The following is a 20,150-nucleotide window of genomic DNA, read 5'->3' on the forward strand; positions in this document are numbered from 1 at the left end:
AAAAGGAACAGACTCCTTGATACACGCAACGTCTTTGGATGGACCTTAAGGGCTGAATGTGCTGAATGAAAAAAGCCACCTGCTATATGGTTCCATTTATATAACATTCTCGACATGACGAAGCAATGTAAATGGAAAGCAGACTCATTAGCGGTTGCCAGGGGTTAGGGATGGTGTGTGTGTGGAGGATGGGTTAGGATGGACTAGAAAGGGCTAGCATGAGGGAGGGCTTCATGGTGATGGAATAGCGATGGTGGTGGTTAAATGCGTCTCCACACGCCATTAAAGGGCAGCGCACTAGACACACACTAGACACACACGTAACCAATGTCATTTTCCTGGTTTTGATGTTGTGCTGATACTGTACATTGGAGGAAAGTGGGTGAAGGGTACACACGACCTCTCTGTACTATCTTTACAACTTCCTGTGAGTCTAGTTATTTAAAAACAAAGAGAAAACAAACAAACCAAAAGGAGATGGTAGTCATGAGGCCGTCATCGGCTTAGAGGCAGCCTCATCATAAAACACCCTTGGAGCCTATTGTAAGGCTTTTAAACAGGTTTCCTGCCTGTTTCACCGAAGACTTTGTACACAGAAGTACATTTTCCTAAGTCCTCCTGGATGCAATCCAGAATGTTCTATCACACGAGATGGTGTTACCATAATGTCCTGACATATGAATGTAGTAAGCGGAGAATGACATGTCCCCGTCTAGGCTCACAGAACATCAGCTCAGAAAACGCTCGTTTAGACTGGAGGAAACAGGAATGGAGAAGAGGCCTCGCCAAGGTCACCCAACTAGCTGATACAGCAAAGGACATTAGCTGAGATCTGGTTCCCATCCCAGGGCCCCATCTGCCTCCTCTCTGTACAGCTCTTCTCCCAGAGGTTTGAGATGGCATCAGAGCTCATCCCCAAGTTAACTCTAAAAAGCAACATCCAAAGAGCGTATCCATGATATCAGGGCATCTCTTCTAATTGCCTATTCACGCAGACAGACTGTCTTTTCAGATTCAGAGCTAAACTTGGAGACGTGTCTTTTCAAGGCACACTCGTTATCTGACTGCCTCATCAGTAATGGGAACTCATATGCGATGTGATTGCGGAGTACCAGTTCTATTTTTTTTCCTACCAAGCAGGAAGTTTAAAATCTGCTGGGTTATTTTTAAAAAGGCCAAAAAAAAAAAAAATAGGCATCTGTCCGAAGGCATGTGCTGCTTGTTTCAAGGCATTGGCCAACTGGGAGGTACAGAGGCGACGTGAAGTTTCACCAGGGAGGTTTCTCAGTGGAGGTGTGACGAGTGAGTGTCACACACTCAAGTGGCCACAACGGACACAGGCTTAGCTGCTGAGTTGAGGAGGACAGCAATCCGGACTTCCCTGAAGTTGACAGCTAGTAGTTTGTTTTATTTGTGGATTTGTGACTATTCCCCTCCTCTCCAAAGGGCTCTGGTCTCCAGTACTAGATAGTGGGTCTGGGACCTGCTCAGTTATTTGTGGGGTCTTGGGCATTAGACTCAACGTCATCTGAGTTACAAATGTGCGTCTCACATTCCTGAGTAGATGAGGAGTGGGGAGAGCTACTCCCTGCAACTCTAATATTTAGGCAATATAGTATTTATACGAAAGGCAGTCTAGCTGACCTTGGCTTCCATTGATATGAACGTTTCTTGATCACCGATTTTGTATGAGGTACTATGCTGAGAACTAGGATACAATAGATCTTTGCTGGTGGAATTTCCCCACCGCCCCTTGATAAGTACCAAAACCCTAGAAAATCACAAACCCCCATGGGAATTGCTGTAGAAACTTCTAGAAATGAATGGATGGCACTCAGACCTGGCAAGTGGAAGGCCAGTTACACGTGGGGCAGGGGCAGCAGAAGCCAAGTCGAAGCCTTTGTGTTTATTGGGGTGGCTGCACACACACTCCATCTAGTGTCTCATGGCACATGGAAGGTGTGGAGGGGAGCCTTGTGGCAGGCAGGCTCCCCTTCCTGCCCCCAGATGCTAAGGGCCTTTGTGTAGGTTTTCCTGAGGACTAGATGACAAAGCTGCCTGTCAGAGGAGTAGAAGGCAAATGCCGTAGCCTACACTTTGTCTTTCCTAAAGGAATGAATCAAGTGATTCCTCACCATGAGGCTACCTGAAATGTGATACACAGCCCAAAATAAATTGACTTTCTGTTCTCCTGGCCTGACTGGGAGATCTGGCCGCTGGCACTTGCCTGCTTTTGTCATTTCTAAAAGGAGAAATAGAGCACGACGGCTAAGCAGGGGTGGTGTCTGCTGTTTACAAGCCTGACTGGCTCAGGTCTCCTGGGGCTCCCTGGGTCTTTCCCTGGCTTCCTGCAGGCCTTTGTGGATGAACCATGGGTATTAATCTCCACACAGACCTGGGTTGGGCCCAGGCCGGGTCAGGTGCCACAGGGGACCAGCTGGGAACTTGGGCTGACCTCAGTGACGATGACACCCAAGAAGACAGCTGCACGTCCTTCCTTAAGCCCCATCCCAGAATGCTGTCACCATCCACGAGCATGGAGTCATACTGGCCCTTGTTGGGGGCCACACCAGGTTGAGAACTTGTCTTCGTCCCCCAACCCAAAAAGTTTCATCAGGGCACAGAAAATGCGGCCCCCTGCAGGCAAGTTAGCTACAGTAGGCAGAGACAGAAGACAACGGCCCAAATAGCTGCACCTGTAAGTCCTGTGCATGATGGGAAGGAAAGCTGAGGTGGCAACAAGAGGTGCACGCTGACCCAGGGGTCTAGAGTTTGCCCAGCCACCCTCTGGTTGGCAGAGTGGATAGATGGTGGCTCACTGCAAGTGACACAAGCATCCATCTTTGATCTAATGTCATTTCTCCCGACTTTTTCTGTGGGGTCTCACTTTCCAGTCTCTCAGATGAGTGAAGTTCTTAAGCTCCAGCTGCTGGGTAAAGAGCTCACTCACATCAAAAAATGGGCAGAGGACACGAAAAGACATCTCTCCAAAGAAGACAAACAGATGGCCAACAGACACATGGAAAGATGCTCAACATCACTAGTCATCAGGGAAATGCAAAGAAAACCACAGTGAGGTATCACCTCATACCTGTCAGAATGGCTGTCATCAAAAAGTCAATAAACAACAAGTGCTGGAGAGGATGTGGAGAAAAGGAAACTTTGCACTGTCGGTAGGATTGCAAATTGGTGCAGCCACTAAGGAAAACAGTATGGAGGGTCCTCAAAAAGCTAAAAATAGTTCTACCATATGACCTAGCAATTCTACTTCTGGGTATTTATCTGAGAAAACAAAAACACTAATTTAAAAAGATACATGCAACCCTATATTCACTGCAGCACTATTTATAATAGCCGAGATACGGAAACAACCTAGGTGTCCATCAATAGATGAGTGGATAAAGATGTGATCACACACACACACACACACACACAGAATGGAATACTACTCAGCCATAAAAAGATGAAATATATTGCCATTTGGGACAACATGGGTGGACCTACAGGGCATGACGCTAAGTGGAATTAAGTTAGAGAAAGACAAGTACTATATGGTTTCACTTATATGTGGAATCTAACAAAACAAAACAAACAAATAAAACAAAGGCAGACTCATAGAAAGAGACCAAAAGGATGGTTACAGAAGGGAGTGTGTGGGGGATGGGTGAAAAAAGTGGAAGGGGAATAGAGTCAGTAATACAGTGATAGGTTTGCACAGTGACAGAGGAGTACTACCGTGTTACTCCGAAAATAAGACCTAGCCCAACCATCAGCTCTAATGCGTCTTTTGGAGCAAAAATTAAAATATCAAAATATATTAAAATAAGACTGGGTCTTATATAATAAATATAAGTCTTATATTCATTTTTGCTCCAAAAGATGCATTAGAATTGATGGTCCGATTAGGTCTTATTTTCAGGGAAACACAGTAGGATTAGTGGGGTGATCACATTGCAAAACATAAAAATATCAAATCACTATATTGTACACCTGAAACTAATATACCTAATATCATATGGTATACCAACTATGCTTAAACAAACAGAAAAAAATTAAAAAAGAAGAGCTCACTCGTATACACAAAGTATGCGCAGCTTGGGAAAATCATTTCTTTTAATGACAGAGAAAGCGCACCAAACTATAACAGAAGCCCATCAGGAGCTGCCACTGTACAAGTCAATGCCCAGAGGCCCTGAACAAGCATGAGACATTCACAGGGAAGTCAGTCACGGTTAAGGAAACATCCACGCAGCATCTCTGAGGACACGGAGGCAGAAGGCAGTGACGAGTCACGTGCGTGCTGTGTATCTGTAACTTGGACTCCTCTGCACTTTTTGTTTCTTCCCCTTCCTCATTTGATGGTAGGGCCTGGGGAGGTTTGCAAATGACCAAGTGGAAGAGAGGCCTTATGTATCAACATCACAGAAGAGCCAATACGTAGACAGACGTGGCTCAGGATCTCCATGGGTCACACCCATGAAACAGGGACGTTAACATCTGTCCTCTGAACAGTGGCTCAGGGAGCAAGTACGATGGATGAACAGCAGCTCCTTTGAAATCTAGGGTCTGCGCACAACTTCCCAAAGGCATGCTAGGAAATAGGCTGAGCAACGAAAACTTTGCCATCCCAAAGGGTAAAAGTCATTCTCCTAGTTTTTACTGCATGTACCTAGGTTTCAAATTAAAGGACAAGAAAAAAGGCAGCAACTCAGAAATTATTTGGAATATTGTGGCACTTCACCAATCTCTTTTGCTTATAATATATGGCAGAGCAAACGAAACCCTGTCGATATAAACTTTCATTATAGATAACCTTATACTGTACACTCTCAGAATACAGAAAGAATCCATCCTATCATACAGGTTTCATCTTTAAAAATAATCTAACATAGTCATATTCTCTGGCTAGTAACAAACTATTAACATCTTCTGAGAATACAGAGAAAACTCTGAAATTAATAGTAAATTCTCTGACGTGCTCTCCCCCCACCCCCCATTCAGCATCATCTAAGAACACATTTCTGCAAAAGCATCCCAGAATCATTCGTAATTAGGAAAAGAAATGGATATGTTCGTTTCACCAAATGGAGTTTTAGCAAGAAGTGATGGAACATTTTTACCTTGGCAAAAAACGAAGCACAAACATTAACATTTCACAGGTTCGGGCCCATGCAAATGCATGTTTTGTTATGTGGGGCTGTTTTATTGTCACCCCGAAACCACAATTCGCATGCAGGTTGTTTTCGACTATTAAGAGATAATTATTGGCAGTGCACCTCTTTTGTGTAACCATGATCACTAAGGCAAGATTATTTCACCTTGTATAGATTATCAGCAATATCTTGTCAGATGCAGGTTTATACAGTGTGGACCTGTGACGGACTGCTTTTTTTTGTTTTTTGTTTTTTTAAAAGAAAAAAAAAATAACCTCAAAACACACATCCCTAAACACAATTCAGTTGAAAATGAACTGTTATGCCTTTAGAAATATATTTTAAACTACAAGGCTGCCCTGTTTTGGTAATTTTTTTATGAACATTTTAAAAAGTTCCCACCCCTAAAAATTTGTCAAATTATTTCTTCATCATTGGTAACAGTCTCACCAATCTGCTACCACGGTTGGCTCTTGCTGAACTGTAGCTACGAAGTCCTTAAATGTAATGTGATGTTCTTCAGGGCCAGTCAGTACAGTTAAGTTCTCCAACTGTCAACCTGGAACCCCAGCAACCTTTAGTTCCCAAACCATCCATTCGACAGTGGTCCCCGCAATGGGTGCTCAACTACCCCGGCGTGCTTTCCGATGGCGTTAGCTTGGCTGCCCCATGTTGACCTTCAAACTCTGGCTGCCCCATGTTGACCTTCAAGACCCAGCTGTGCTCTGATCTGTAGACCAGTGAACTTCCTTTGGTTTTTTCCAACAGGAACACATGGGAGCTGAACTTGCTTATTTAAGGGAAGCTGAGGCAGCAGAGGCAGCTCCGTGGCCCAGCCCAAGACAGACGCCAGGTGAAATTTGTATGTTTGTGTGAAGCCAATGCAGCAGGAGAACTGGAAAGTCCCCGGGGAGCATTCCCTGCACTGGACGTTTCATACAATGGAACCTTTGGAAGATGACAAGTGGATGGACTGAATCCTGACGGCCAACGTCCTCTGTAAGTCCTGGAGCACGTCGTGGCCCGTTCCCTCGCCGTTTTTGTCATATAGGAGCTGCTTGAACGCTTCGTTTTCAATGAGGACCATCATGTTTTTGAGGAAGTAGCCTTCACAATATGCTGAGAGCTCTGTGACTCCGAGAAACTGCAGAGTGGAGAGGAAGCACGAGATGGTTATATTTCTGAAATGTACCCTATGGCTTTCACATATGAGGCTGGTGCAAAAGTAATTGCAGTTTAAAAGGTTAAAGGTAACTGCAAAAACCGCAATTACTTTTGCACCAACCTAACAGAATAATGGCGACACCTATGAAGGCAGATTGACTGCAGAAGAGGCCCTGATTCTCCACCCTTTGCTGTGTTCACACCCTTGGGACAGGAGTCTGAAGCTCCTCCCATTACAGGGCTGGAGTCCACCGCGTAGTCCTGTGACCTGCTCAGACCAACAGAACATGGTACAAGTGAGAGTCACCAGTTCTGAGCTAAATTCAAGTGGCTGCGTGTGCTTCTGGGCTCTCTCTCAGAACCCTGCCTCTGCCACAAAAATGAGCCCGAGCCTGTCTGCTTGGAGAGTGACAGACCACGTGAGGATGAGTGGAGTCAACCCAAATAAGGGCTCGCTGCTTTAACCACTGGGTTTTGTGTTTCTTTGTAGCACCACAGGTCACTGGTACACAAGTGGAGTTGTGGACACGGTTCTAAGCTCTTTCCCAGTATTAACTCATTGAATTCTCACAACAGTCCTGTAAGTGGGCACTGCCTACCTACTCCCTGTATTCAGGGGCGATTTTGCCTCCCAGGGGACATTTGGAAAAGTCTAGAGATATTTTTGATTGTCATAGCCTGGGTGGTGGCGGTGGTGTACTACTGGCATCTAACAGGCAGTGCTGCCAGACATCCCGCGACACAGGAAAGCTCCCACAGTGAAGAGTTATGCAGCCCAAGCTGTCAATCAATAGTGCTGAGGTTGAGAACCTCATCTAGAGACATGGTTCCTGAGAGAGTAAATCAATATGCAAGGGACTATATTGACTCGGCTCACCATTATAAGCCCACGTAGAGGGCTTGGCAGATGGTAGATATTTAATACGTATGTGCTGAATGCGTGAATAAACAGTTAACTCTCAGAGTAATGAAACTAACGGCAAACATTTATCGAGAGCTTACAATTTGCCGGGCACTTTACAAATGCATTTCATATGCACCATCCTGTTCAATGCTCAGATTTCCTTGAGGCAGGTATTATTATCACCTGCAACGTACAGATGAGGAGATGGAGACAAGAGAGTAAGTCACAACAATTCACACCTCATGTCAAGGGCAGAAGTAGGAACTGAGTCCTGATAATTCAAGTCCTTTAGGCTCCTTCACCGTGAGGCTGGCACTGCCTCTAGCCTGACGCCATTAACCAGAGGGTAGGTGTTTAACCCCACAGGCAGGCTTGGTGGAGGAATTCATGTTTGAAATGCAGAAGCTAACGTGGGTATGTGGGTCTGCTGCCTGCCTTCAGACCTTTTCTACAGTTTTCAAAGCTTGTAGGTCTCTTATAACGAACTGGATGCTCAGACGTTGGTTGGGAAGTGTTCCTTGAGATGACATCCTGCTGCTTTATTTAGATGCTGAATCATCCTTCTGAATGCTCTAATATTCTGTCCTTTAGACCAGAGATGCATTTGAACTTGTTAAATGTGGAATGGTGGCATGATGATGAGGCAATGCCGACAGGGCTATGGTGGAATGAGCTGGAAGACTTGGATTTGAGCTGGAACTCCCCAACCTTTCTGAATATGTGACCAGGGCTGGGTCACTTGACCTCTGGCTTTAGGTTCCTCATTTTCAAAAGGGGAATTATGACTCCTGCCACACAGACTTGTTGGTGGGATTCAATGGAATATGATTTATGGCGGGGCTCTTGTCATCCGTCACACTCAGAGGAGGCAGGTTAGGAAGGTAGCTAAGACGGGGGGTTCTGGAATATGCCGCTCACTAGCCACCTGCTGTTGGGCAAGTTATTTAATCTCTGTGCCTCAGTATTCCTATCCATAAATGGGGGTCATAATAATAACCAATAAGCTGTTGTTGGGATTAAATGAGATAATACATGGCGTGTTCAGAGTGCTGATTGTAACCAGCCCTCACTCAATGCTGGTTGGTATTATATATGTAAACTATCATTATTACTCTTCTTTTCAATAACTTGTATCCAGTGACCCATGTGTGGCCCAGGTTGTGATAAGAGGAGTTGACTGTATCTAAAGAGTCTAGCTCAGCTAACTGGTCTGTAACCTTGAACTCTCTGACATCATGTGCTAATTCACTGAGTCAACAGCCCAACTGTCTGCATAAACGCCTTGTGCAACCAACTCAACAACAATAAAACAACTTTATTAAAAAATGGTTGAAGGATCTGAATAGACATTTTTCTAAGGAAGACACATGGATGGCCAACAAACACAAGAAATCAAGATGCTCAACATTACTGATTGTTACAGAAATGCAAATCAAAACCACAATGAGGTATTACGTCATAGCTGTTAGAATAGCTATTATCAAAAAGACAAGAAATAAGCGTTGGAGAGGATGTGGAGAAAACAGAACACTCATAATACTGTTGGTGGCATTGTAAATTGGTGCAGTCACTCTGGGAAACAGAATGGAGGTTTCTCATAAAATTAAAAAGAGAACTACCATATGATCCAGCAATTCCACTTCTGTGTTTATCTGAAGAATGTGAAAACACTAACTCGGAAAGATATATGCACCTCTATGTTCATTGAAGCATTATTTACAATAGCCAAGCTATGGCAACAACCTAAATGTCCATCAACAGACAAATGGATAAAGAAGACGTGGTACATATAGACAATGGAGTATTGCTCAGCCATAAAAAAAGATGAAATATTGCCATTTGGGACAACATGGATAAACCTTAAGGTTTTATTATGCTACGTGAAATAAGTCAGACCGAATAGGACAAAAATCATATGATTTCACTCATATATGGAATATAAAACAAAAAAGAAACAAAGGAACAAACAAAATAAAAAACAAACGCAAAGATACAGACAACAGATTTGTGGTTACCAGAGGGGAAAAAGCAGGTTGGGGAAGGGTGAAATGGTTTAAAGGGGGTCAACTATATGGTGACAGATGGACACTAGAATATTGGTGGTGAGCACACTACAGTGTATACAGATATCGAATTATAATGTTGTAATGCAGGGTCTCAGCTCCCACTCCCCGCACAAGAATGCAGGACATGGTGAGGCCAAAAAGGAACACCCACAGAGCCATAGATAGGGGAGTCATACCACTATATTCTCAATGGCGGCTGGTAGAGACACAAAAGCAAACATCCGCCAGTACCCCAATGAGAGGTCTTCCTGCACCCCAGTCTTGCTGGCGGCCGGGAGAGACACAGGAAGTAGGATCCACACGATCCACTTGCTAACCGCACTTGCTAGCCGCCATCTGCTTCTCTGCCAACCAACCAACCCCCTACCTCAGCCACGGCAGTTATACTAGTGGCTAATGGCTAACTGGTAACAGCTGACGGCCACCTAGTCACAGCTGATGACCATCTACTACCCGAGCCAGCACCTTTCCATGTGAGGCCGAGAGCCTGGAAACTGCTCTCTGGGACTCTGTCTCCACAAATGTTGCACACCTGAAACTTATATAAGGTTATTAACCAATGTTACTACACAAAAAACAGTAATTCTTCCAAAGTGCTTGAAAAACAAACAAACAAACAACCATGTGCAATCTTGTGCAAGTCAGATCACATCCTGGGCCTCTGTTTCCCAAGCTACAAAATGAGGGGGGTGGGCTAGAAGCAATCAGGCCATGCTGTGCATTTAGGACAGGGACACACCAAGCAATTCGGTGTTCTGGGAGTGAATGGAGACTATACACCAGACATTTGCCTATCTGCACATAGCTAACTATTTACAGAATTGGGATTGGAACTCTCATACCCTAGGCCAGTGTTGACAAACTTCAGGCCTATGGGCCAAATTTGGCCCAGCACCTGATTTTGTAAATAAAGTTTTATTGGAACACAGCCACACCCATTCATTTACATACTGCCTGGATGCTTTTGCACTACAATAGCAGAACTGAGTAGGTATACAAGGGACCGTATAGCCTTTGTGAAAATACCAGGGGTGCCAAAACACATATACAAGTGGACACTTGGGTCAACGTTGCTCAAGCAGGAGTTCGCCGTCATCAGAAGTGTCTGGACGCTGATGGTAACCGTTTGAGCACCTCTTGTAATTGCAGAAGTCAAATGTGACTTGTATTCATCTTTTGTTATCCATATATATTGAGTATTACAATTTTAATAGTTTTTTCCTTTCTTAAAATGTGTATACATTTTTTTTTGGCACCCTCTGTATTTATTGGGCCCAAGTGTGTTGATCCCTGCCCTAGACTATAATTTTTTCAAGGGCAGAGACCCTGTCTCACTAATTTCTTATTCTGATGAATACAATTCCTGGTAAATAGTGGGTGCTCAATAAACACTAGTGAATGAATCCCGTGTGTTCCAAACCTGTGTTCTTTTCATCACGGCGCGCTGTTGAGCTCACTGTATTAGCTTAGATTCAGTCTGATGAACTAGCTCGTTCTTTTACTCAAGGTGAAAGATACCCTGAAAGGGCCATCAGAAGCCTCAGGGCCTCTTTTGCTATAACTGAATAGTTCAGCACAACTTTACTAGTTAAAGGATGGAGAAGCCGTGCATTTATGGGCTGGGCTTCTCATCTGCGTAACACTAATTCTATGCCACGAATAACACTACATCTAACTGAGACAGACAGCTGTAGCATAGAGGCCTTGCTGACATTTGGAACATGGTTGTTAGCGTCTAAAATGCCTGCGTTTCGTGGGGTTCCAAACCGAGTGTTGGTTTCTTTCTTTTCCTTCTCTTTTACTAAATCAGCTTCAGTTTGCAGCAGTCAGTAATAGAATCCACATGGCGGGCCATCATTAGCGGGGGCTCCAGTATCCACAGCACAGAGGAAGCAGAGCACAGAAAGGGCAGGGGTGCTGGCATCGCCCCCTTCCCCATGTGTGTATCACGAAGGGCAGACGTTTGCATTGGCAGCACTCCAGGATGTAACCTAGGAGGCTGAAGCTGTCGTTTGCAAGAGGCAAAGCTCTGGCTGCAAAGGTACAAACACGACAGAGACATTTCGCTGCCATAGGTGTTCTAAGCCTGTAGCACAAACATGTTCCCAGCTGGGGCTCATGTTGCATGGGGCTGCAATAGTAAATAACAAGATAGCTACAGAAGCTGCCTGCTGAGAGAGAGAGAGAGAGAGAGAGAGAGAGAGAGAGAGAAGAGAGAGCCTGACTGTAGTTTTTGATTTACTGATGACCAATCAGAAAATGTTTGTTTCGAGTATCAAGGATTATTGAAAATATTTCAAACATTTTTTTAGGCCAGACAGTGAACACAAGGTTAAGAACCTGTGCTTTGGAGTGAGATAAATCTAGGTTTATGTTTCTGGGTATGTACCCCAAAGTACTGAAAGCAGAGACTCAAACAGGTATTTGTCCAGCCATGTTCACAGCAGCATTATTCACAATAGCCTAAAGGTGCTACCCAAATGGACAGATGTCCATCGATGGATGAATGGATAAACACAGTGTGGTATATACATACAATGGGATATTATTATTCAGTCTTAAAAACTGTAATTCTGACACATGCTACAACATGAATGAATCCTGAGGACGTTATGTTAAGTGAAATAAGCCAGTCACTTAAGGACAAATACTGTGTAATTCCATTTACATGAGGTTCCCGGGATAGTCAAATTGATAGAGACAAAGTAAAATGGTGGTTTCCAGGGGCTGGGTAAAGAGGGAAAGGGGGAGTTAATTGTTTAATGGGTACAGAATTTCAGTTTGGGAAGATGAAACATTCTGGAGATGGAGGGTAGTGACGGCTGCACAACAATGTGAATGAATTTAATTCCACTGAATGGTACACTTAAAATTACTAAAAATGGTAAATTTTATGTGTATTTTACCACAATAAAAAGAGATATAGCTGTGCGACCTTAAGCAAGTTACTTCACCTCTCTGTGCCTGGTTCCTTATTATGACATGGGACGAATGATAGCATTTACGTAAAAAGGTTGTGGTGAGGATTCAAAAAGTTGGTACACCAAGGCTCTTAGCACAGGTGCCTGCACATTGAAAGGGCTCACTGGCTGTTGGCTTAAGACAGAAAATGACATCTCAAACGCAACTTGATTTTTCACAATGAGCAACGAGAGCGTTCTTCACATCGGTTGTCACTCTCCAGAGCTGTGGAGGTGGGAGGCAAGGATGCTGGGCTCCAGTTATGTTTGTTTTAAACTAATTCCTGATCTTATTTCATTGTTTCCTCCTAGCAAATCTTAATCCTCCAACCTGAGCACACGAAACAAAATGGTCCCAGTATCCCCACTTGTGGAATTAATTGGGGGAAATCAGAGGTTCCTGCAAAATGACATGAAGACTGGCCTTAGGGCTGAAGTCACCACAGTCGCCCTGAGACCTTGTTCAAAATCTACAGAGGGTGCCCCCCCAAAAAGTGTAACATTTTAAGAAAGGAAAAAACTGTATTAAAATTGTAATACTCATATACTGATCACAAACGATGAGTACAAGTCATGTGTATACATGTTTTTGGCACCCCCGGGAGATTCCTGGGCCCCACTGCAGACAGTGCTCATTGGGGTGGGACCGGTAAACAGAGATGCCAACTCTCTCTGATTGGTGATTCTGATTGGTAGTCAGGTGTTGGATTTACTTCTCCATGGATCTCTCCAGTGTTGACAACCTGTTCTCAAACTTAGCCATTTCCAAGAATCACCTGAGAAGCTGGGAAAGACACCTGTTCCCAGGCTGCACCCCAGAGGTTGATTCAATTGCTCCGTGAAAGGTCCCAGGCATGGAGATTTTAGGGGAGCGCCCAGGTGACTCTCCTGTGCAGCCAGTGTTGGAACCACGGCTCTAGAATAGCAGTCCTCTCCTTTAAGCACGCACCAGAATCTTCTGGAGGGCTTTGGAAGCCACAGATGGCTGCGCCGCCTCATTCACCCCGAGTTTCTGATTCTGTAGGTCTGGGGTGGGGCCCTAGAATTTACATTTCTAACAGATTTCCTAGTGAGGCGGATGTTGATGGACTGAAGCCCACACTTTGAGAACCACAGTTTCAGAACCTTGCTACTCGAGGTGTGGCTTAGACCAGCCGAAGAGGCTTCTCCTAGGAGCCTGTAAGAAACACAGAGCCCAGGGCACACCCCGGGCAGGCTGAGACAATCTGCAATGTAGTTCACGTGCACGTTCGAGTTTGAAAAGCACTGTGTGAGAACAGCTCTGCTTTGAGAACTTCTGGGTTCCTGCTTTCACTGTATTCTGGAGGGGAGGGATGGAGGGAAAGGTGGCTTCTCCAGAGGAGGAAGCAGACGTTGGGAGGAGTGCAGGCGGGTGAGGCCCTGTGAGCAGGCTCCGACTCAGTGCATCCACGAAGGCGAAGCCTCGCTCCCGTGAGTGCACGGTGTCCGCTCAGCAGTGACAGTGGGCTGCTTACCTTGGCGTGGTTGTAAATATCCACACAGTTGTCCGTGCTGATGCCTTTTGCACAGATAATCTCACAGTGTCGCTGCAACGCCTCCAGCTGGAAAAATTTAGCCGCAGACAGAAGCTAAAATGCACAAAAAGAGCTTGTTAGAGGTTGGGGGGGTAAGAGGAAAGGAACAACAGTGCTGAGAAAAATCCTCATCTTCCACAGCGAAGGGACTGGAAAGTGTCGGTAGGTCACTTTCAAGCACGGAGGTTGACACTAGAGGAATAAGACACAGTGATGGAACGACCGTAGGGGACGATGACAGAGGGGAGGGATGGGGTGGAAGTGAACCAAGTTCACATCGATAATAGCCGGAGGTCAAGTAAAAATGCCTGAAATTGTTCTGTCCAGAAGTAAGGGTGAATGATGTTATTTAGCAAGATGGATATCGACGTGGCTCGCTCCCTTTGTTCATCTAGTATCCACTCAAATATCACCTCTGAGGAGAAGCCTCCCAGACGCCCTCGCCTCAGGTCGCGCCCTCCATCACCGTCTGTCCTCCTTACCCTCTCTTTCTCCTCCTCGCAGCCCTTCTCACACCAGACATACCATGCCTGTCACCCGCCCCAGAGTCCCAGAAGGCAGCTATCTCTGTCCATTTACATCACTGCTGTCTCCCAGCCCTGAGTACGGTGTGTGGTCAGGGCAGATGCTCAACAGATGTGTGTTGGAAGAGTGACAGGCTTGGGAGAGGAGAAGAAAAAGCTAAAGCAAGGATTCCAGAGTAAGAAAAGGATTAAAGGGCCACACAATGGGAGTATACAGCCCTTAGGGCACCCACTATGTGCCACGCACTGTTCTCAGCACCTTAGACACACAGGAACTCTTAAAATCCTGACAACCCAACGAGGTAGGTATCATTACCCCCATTTTATAGATAAGGAAACTGAGGCTCAAAGAGGTTAAATAACCTGTCTCAAATCACACAGCTCAGAAGGGGCAGAGCCTGGATTTAAACCCAGTTTGGCTCAGAGTCTATGTTTTAACCACTGTGTGGGTTCACCTCGTGAACTGATCGGGTTCTGACATCTCAGACCAGGCAGGTACCCTGGACATCAGACACCTGAACGAGGTCCTGGCTGTTTGAGCCACATTATCGGAGTGATTTTGGCTTTAGGTTCAAAGCTCCCAGCTTTGAGTAGAAAAAGCAACAAGGGTTCTCCTTTTAGGAAAGAACAGAGGAAATCTTGACCTTGGACAGAAAAGAGCAGAACAAGCCCCCCTGGAACAGAATGAATCACCAATGGCTGACGGCAAACGCGACAGCCGAGGCGCCATGCTATGGGAGTGAGGGATGGTCAACGTGCATGAAGCCAGGAGAGCTTGTAACTGGCTCTCGGCATCTGGTCAGCGGACAGTGCTGTGATCTGAGGAATGTTTTCAGATAATAGAATTCTCTTACAAATGACAAGGGGAAGAAGTCATCAAGGATATTTCCTGATGATGATATTTGAGCCCTCAGCTGTGCTTGGAGCCTCAGACTCTTCAGTAGATTTCCTTTACCTCACCTTCCAAAGCCAGTAAAATTGGGATTGAGCTACAGCATCGAACACCCCAGCCTTCCAGAGGGTGATAAGAAGCCTTCTGTTTGAGTCAAGCAGGCTTCCAAAGCCTGCATCGAAAGGAAAACCCAACACAGGTCCTCCAGACCTGCCCACGTGTGCTGGTGACCTGACTTACAAAGGCGCCCCTTCCCCCAATGACAGACCGAATTCCTTACCTCCATTATCTCATTGTTTTTAATGAGAAGTGACTCTGGGCCCCCGTAGTAGAGATACTGCATGACCAGCTGGAAGAAAGGACACAGTAAATAGAGGATCAGTGGCACACACAATCATCTTCAAATCTTATTAAAATCAAGTCATTCCCCTAGCACTTCTCTTATAAAGGCCAAACCAGTATCAGCCACAATAATAACGGCCCCAAACATAGGGCCTCTCCATGTATAAAGCGCTTCCCCATCACATTATCTCATTGACTCAAGGTTGCGCAGTGGACTTGACATGCTGCTCCTTAGTGGAGGCCCTGCGGCTAATGGAATTTAAATCGCGCTGTCCCATGCCTCCTTCAGACTCTGCCAGCACAAGCCTTTTCTGCAAGGGGGCCAAACGAACCATCATTAGGCTGAACGGCCTGTGTATGGAGTTGTTTTCCTTGGCAGCTGTCAACCTGCATGACGCAGGGCTTCAAATGGCATCCACAGCCTCCTGGAGGCCCCAAGGCCAGGTGCAGCCTCAGCTGTGTCTGGCTCCTGCCTGCCTGTGATGTTGAACAGTCTTGGAGGGAAGGAAACGCAAAGCAGTCTCATTTAGTCAAATGCTTCTGTCAGCATGGAAGTGAAGTGAACAGGCCCCTGGGACCCTCTTGCTGGGTTGAGTTCAGCCCGACTAGGCCTATTTCAAGCCACAAATGAGGCTTTTTTTTTAAATGGTGAAGGAGGCGGGGAGAAGGAATAGTCCCCGGGGCCTGCTCAGTCATCCCCATTACGGGAGCTTGAGGCTCGTGTGGCCGGGAAACCTTCCCCAGTCAAAAGCAATTACAGGCCTTGATTCTCCGGGACCGTGCCTTCCTGAGAAGGCCACTCATTCAGTGCATCTGCTGAATTTGCTGAGTGACACGGCAAGCCAGGTTCTTGTGAGGGCACCACCCCAAGCAGACCCCAGCCTCATGGCATACTTGTCCCGTTCCCGAGCACTCAGAGAGCTGGGGACACAGCTGCTGCCCTCAGGCCTGGGTGACTTTCAGGGAGGGCCGAGGCCCCGCAGCAGGGAGGCAGTTAAGAGATTGGGTCGGGGGTCCGCCCAGCAGTGATGATCAGCTGGAGTGTGGGCCACTCCTTTCACTTCCCTGAGTCCAAGTCCTGTCTGTAAGGTGGGAGGGGCAGCTGGAAGGCTTGCGAGAGATGATGGAGAACAATGGTTCTCAGAGGTGATGAACCAGCATCACCTACGTCCCAGCAAGAACACAAGTTCTCAGGCCCCCTCCCAGACGTACAGAACCAGGAATTCCAGGGGTGGGGCCCAGGAATCTGCATTTTAGCAGTTTTCTGTGTGTTAACAAACATCCCTCCCTGGTCATGACCAGCCTTGCCTCTTGCTTATCTCTGAGTTGTCTCATCAACCCTCTTAGAGTCTCCTGAGGGCTGGCCTGGGTCTTACCCACTCCTGTACTCTTTCCAGGGCCGTCCTTCCAGAATTGAACCAGACGAAACAAGGTCTTATTCAGAATCCTATGAACTTCATCCCCAGGATACCCACGTTGGCTTACTAACCCTGGCTGGTGGGAGGACAGCATCAAGGGACCGCAATTGCCCCTGCAGGCTGGCCCTGTATGGATGGAAGCAGCCCACCAGGACTCACGCCCTGGATGAGACTCGGAGCTCTAGAAATGGGCGGCAAAGAAGGCGTGGGGGTGGTGGTGAATTTCTATTAGCTGCAAGGATGTCTTTGTGGGCAGGCCATATGAATCAGGCATGAAGGAAGGTGGAACAGGGAAGAAAACTGCTGTGCCCCCTCCCTCAGAGATGCCACATAAACCAAAACCCATCGTTAGCGGTATGGACTTCCCCCAAACGGAAAGAGACATGGTAATGTCATCTGTTCTTCACAGAGAGATCTTTCTTTCCTCGTTATGTACATTAGGTTTATGTTAGATTCCGATCAATGTTAAAATGATACTGGGTCCCCCAAAGTCCATCAGTTCCCGATCACAATGGTCTCAACTGCAGTTCTGGGACTTCACACCTACTCCCTCCCACCCCCAGATTTCTTAAGCCCTAAGCCTTCCTATGGCTCACAAACTTCTCAGCCTTCAGTATTTTGGCTAACACCTCATCCAGGAAGCCTTCCCTAATTTCCCTGGTCTGAGATGCCACAGCACGTTGGGTCACCCCTCTCTCACACACCCCACATTACACTAGTAATTAATTACTCAGTTACCCCCTCTGGACTGAGTCCCCAGGAGAGGACTATCCTTTATCCTGTGTCCCCAGGTCCCAGCACAGTGTCGGGCGCATAGTAGGTGCTCAAGTAATGCTGTAGGGATGAATGGATGGTAAATGGGAAGGGCGGTGTGAGGAGGGGGCCAAGAGTACAGGAAACTTATAATGAGGTGCAGTGGCTAAGTCACAGGTCAAGGACTGGAGGGAACCACCTGTACCCCGCACCTACCGCCAGTGTTCCAGGCCACAGCAGGGCTCACCTGAAAGATGGGGTACTTCACATAACCAATCTCTATGCAGGTGCTGTCATTTGTTGGTTTGCTAGAGAGGAGCGCTTTGAACCTGAACAAGAACACAAAACAAGAGAGAAAAACTCACCAACACATCCACAGCTTGCAAGAAACTCAGCTCTTTTATCTCTTCTGACTCTTGACATACAACGATGACATATCCAGATTTCTTAATTTAATCCCCCTCCCTATGTGATTCCATAATCCAACATGAAGTTTAAACTCAACTTGAAAAAAACAACAACAGTGTTTATTTCTCAGGCAGGTGATTAGAAAAGAAAGAATGCCTTTTGAAACCCATTCCATCTTGCAGGGCCCGTCGCAAAGGCTGGCTCCTTCTTGGAGTCTTTCCTGAGCTCAGGCTTCACTCTAGTGCCCACACAGCCCTCCTCTCCAATCCCGTTCTTCCATCACCCACACAATCTTTGCTCCAAGAGGGCAGGGACTTCCACCATTTCTGTCTCTGCTTCATTCTCAGAGCCAATACCAGTCTGGACTTCATGCATTGTGGGTATTGAATCAACATCTGTTAATGACCTAATGATATCCCTCTGGCTGACCTTCTGTCTGGGGTTTTAGATGCACTTTCCTGCCACCGACTAAACTATACACTCCTTGACGTTAGAGACCCTTTCATTGGAATACACTGATACTCAATATATTTAAGAATAAGCTCTCTGGGATTTTTAAAATTAAACTTTTAATTTTGAAATAATTACAGATTTCCAGAAGAGTTGCAAAGATACTACGGAGTTCCTGTTTACATTTCCCCCAGCGTCCCCCAATGTTAACTAATGTTAACTAACTATGCAGCCATGGTCCCTTTGTCAAAACTGAGAAATTAACATCGGTACAATGTTGACTTGGTTCTTCTACGGTCTTGCAACCAAGAGCTATGCAAGGGACAACATATTTTTCTTGTGGTGGCAAAGCAGACATCTGGGGTTTGTATTTGGTTGTGTGGGGGGCACTGTGGATGCCACGATGCTTTTACGGTTCATGAAGTGCTGGTCACACACATTCCTTAGCCAACTTCCCGGAAGTGGATTCTGCTTCTGGGTGCCCAGTTCCTCAGCCTCTGCTCACCTGGTGACCTGCCTCCTCCCCGTTTCAGGGTCAGTCTCTCCTCTGCCCAGCTTCACTGATACTGTTCAGGTCCTTGGATAATGTGGTTCTAAATGGTCAACCCCATCTCATCTCAAATTGAGAGGCCGAGAAAGGCCAGTGGCAGAGCTGGCAGGAGGGTGTTATACTGTTGTCAACTCCACAGTTAGGGAAAAGTAAGATTCAGAACCTGTGTACATGTATTTTGGTGGCTTATGGCAAAGTTTCCTGGTATTTGGAGAGCAGGACCATCATGGCCACTGTGTATGAGGTTTCAGGTTGTCCGTTGCACGAGGCAGTTGGCTGAGGGAGCTAAAATCCAATCCATGCTCTGCTCACCACGCTCTGCCCGCCACGTGCTGTGTTTGCCTAGACAAACAGGCCCTTTGGCTACATCACACAAAGGTGCAACTGTTTACGCTGATGGCAGCCCTGTAATGATTTTTTGTTTTTATTGTAAGTAAAAAACATGTAACAAAATTTACCATCTTAACCATGTTTACATGGTTAAGTACAGTAATGTTATGTATACCATGTTTCCCCGAAAAGAAGACCCAGTATTATGTTATATTATATTATACCCAGTATTATATATTATATTATATATTATATTATGTTATATTATACTAGTCTTATAGTAAAATAATTTATTATTATAAATTATATTATTTATATTAACTTTTGCTCCAAAAGATGCATTAGAGCTGATTGTCCGGCTAGGTCTGACTTTCGGGGAAACACGGTATTCACATTGTTGTACAACTCCTCTTTAGAACTTACTCTGTGCCCATTAAACACTAACTCCCCATTCCCCCTGCCCCCAGCCCCTGGCAACCACCATTCTACTTTTTGTCTCTGTGAATCTGACTACTCATATAAATGGAATCATACAGTATTTGTCTTTTTGTGACTGGCTTATTTCACTTTGCATAACACCCCCAAGGTTCATCTGTGTTGTCGTACGGGTGAGAAATGCCCTCCTTTGTAAGGCTGAATAATATATGTATATACCACAGTGTGTTTCTCCAGTCATCCAC

At 45.8% G+C, this 20,150-nt stretch overlaps 1 protein-coding gene across 3 annotated transcripts in view; it reads right to left on the minus strand.

Annotated features, from left to right (window-relative positions):
- Window positions 1-4,102: 4,102 nt before the first annotated feature.
- The window catches only part of ABTB3 (ankyrin repeat and BTB domain containing 3), a 275,923-nt gene continuing 259,875 nt past the window's right edge, over window positions 4,103-20,150 (minus strand). For all 3 annotated transcript variants that reach the window (XM_081060705.1, XM_081060706.1, XM_081060704.1), the window contains 4 exons: window positions 17,980-18,061; window positions 15,500-15,568; window positions 13,744-13,857; window positions 4,103-6,297 (listed from right to left, as the gene is read on the minus strand). In XM_081060705.1, coding sequence (XP_080916831.1) covers window positions 6,088-6,297; window positions 13,744-13,857; window positions 15,500-15,568; window positions 17,980-18,061 — 475 coding nt within the window. In that variant the 3' untranslated portion in view covers window positions 4,103-6,087. The remainder of the gene's footprint in view (window positions 6,298-13,743; window positions 13,858-15,499; window positions 15,569-17,979; window positions 18,062-20,150) is intronic.

This window comes from Rhinolophus hipposideros (genome assembly GCF_964194185.1).
Source record: "Rhinolophus hipposideros genome assembly, chromosome: 9".
Classification (NCBI taxonomy): Eukaryota; Metazoa; Chordata; class Mammalia; order Chiroptera; family Rhinolophidae; genus Rhinolophus; species Rhinolophus hipposideros.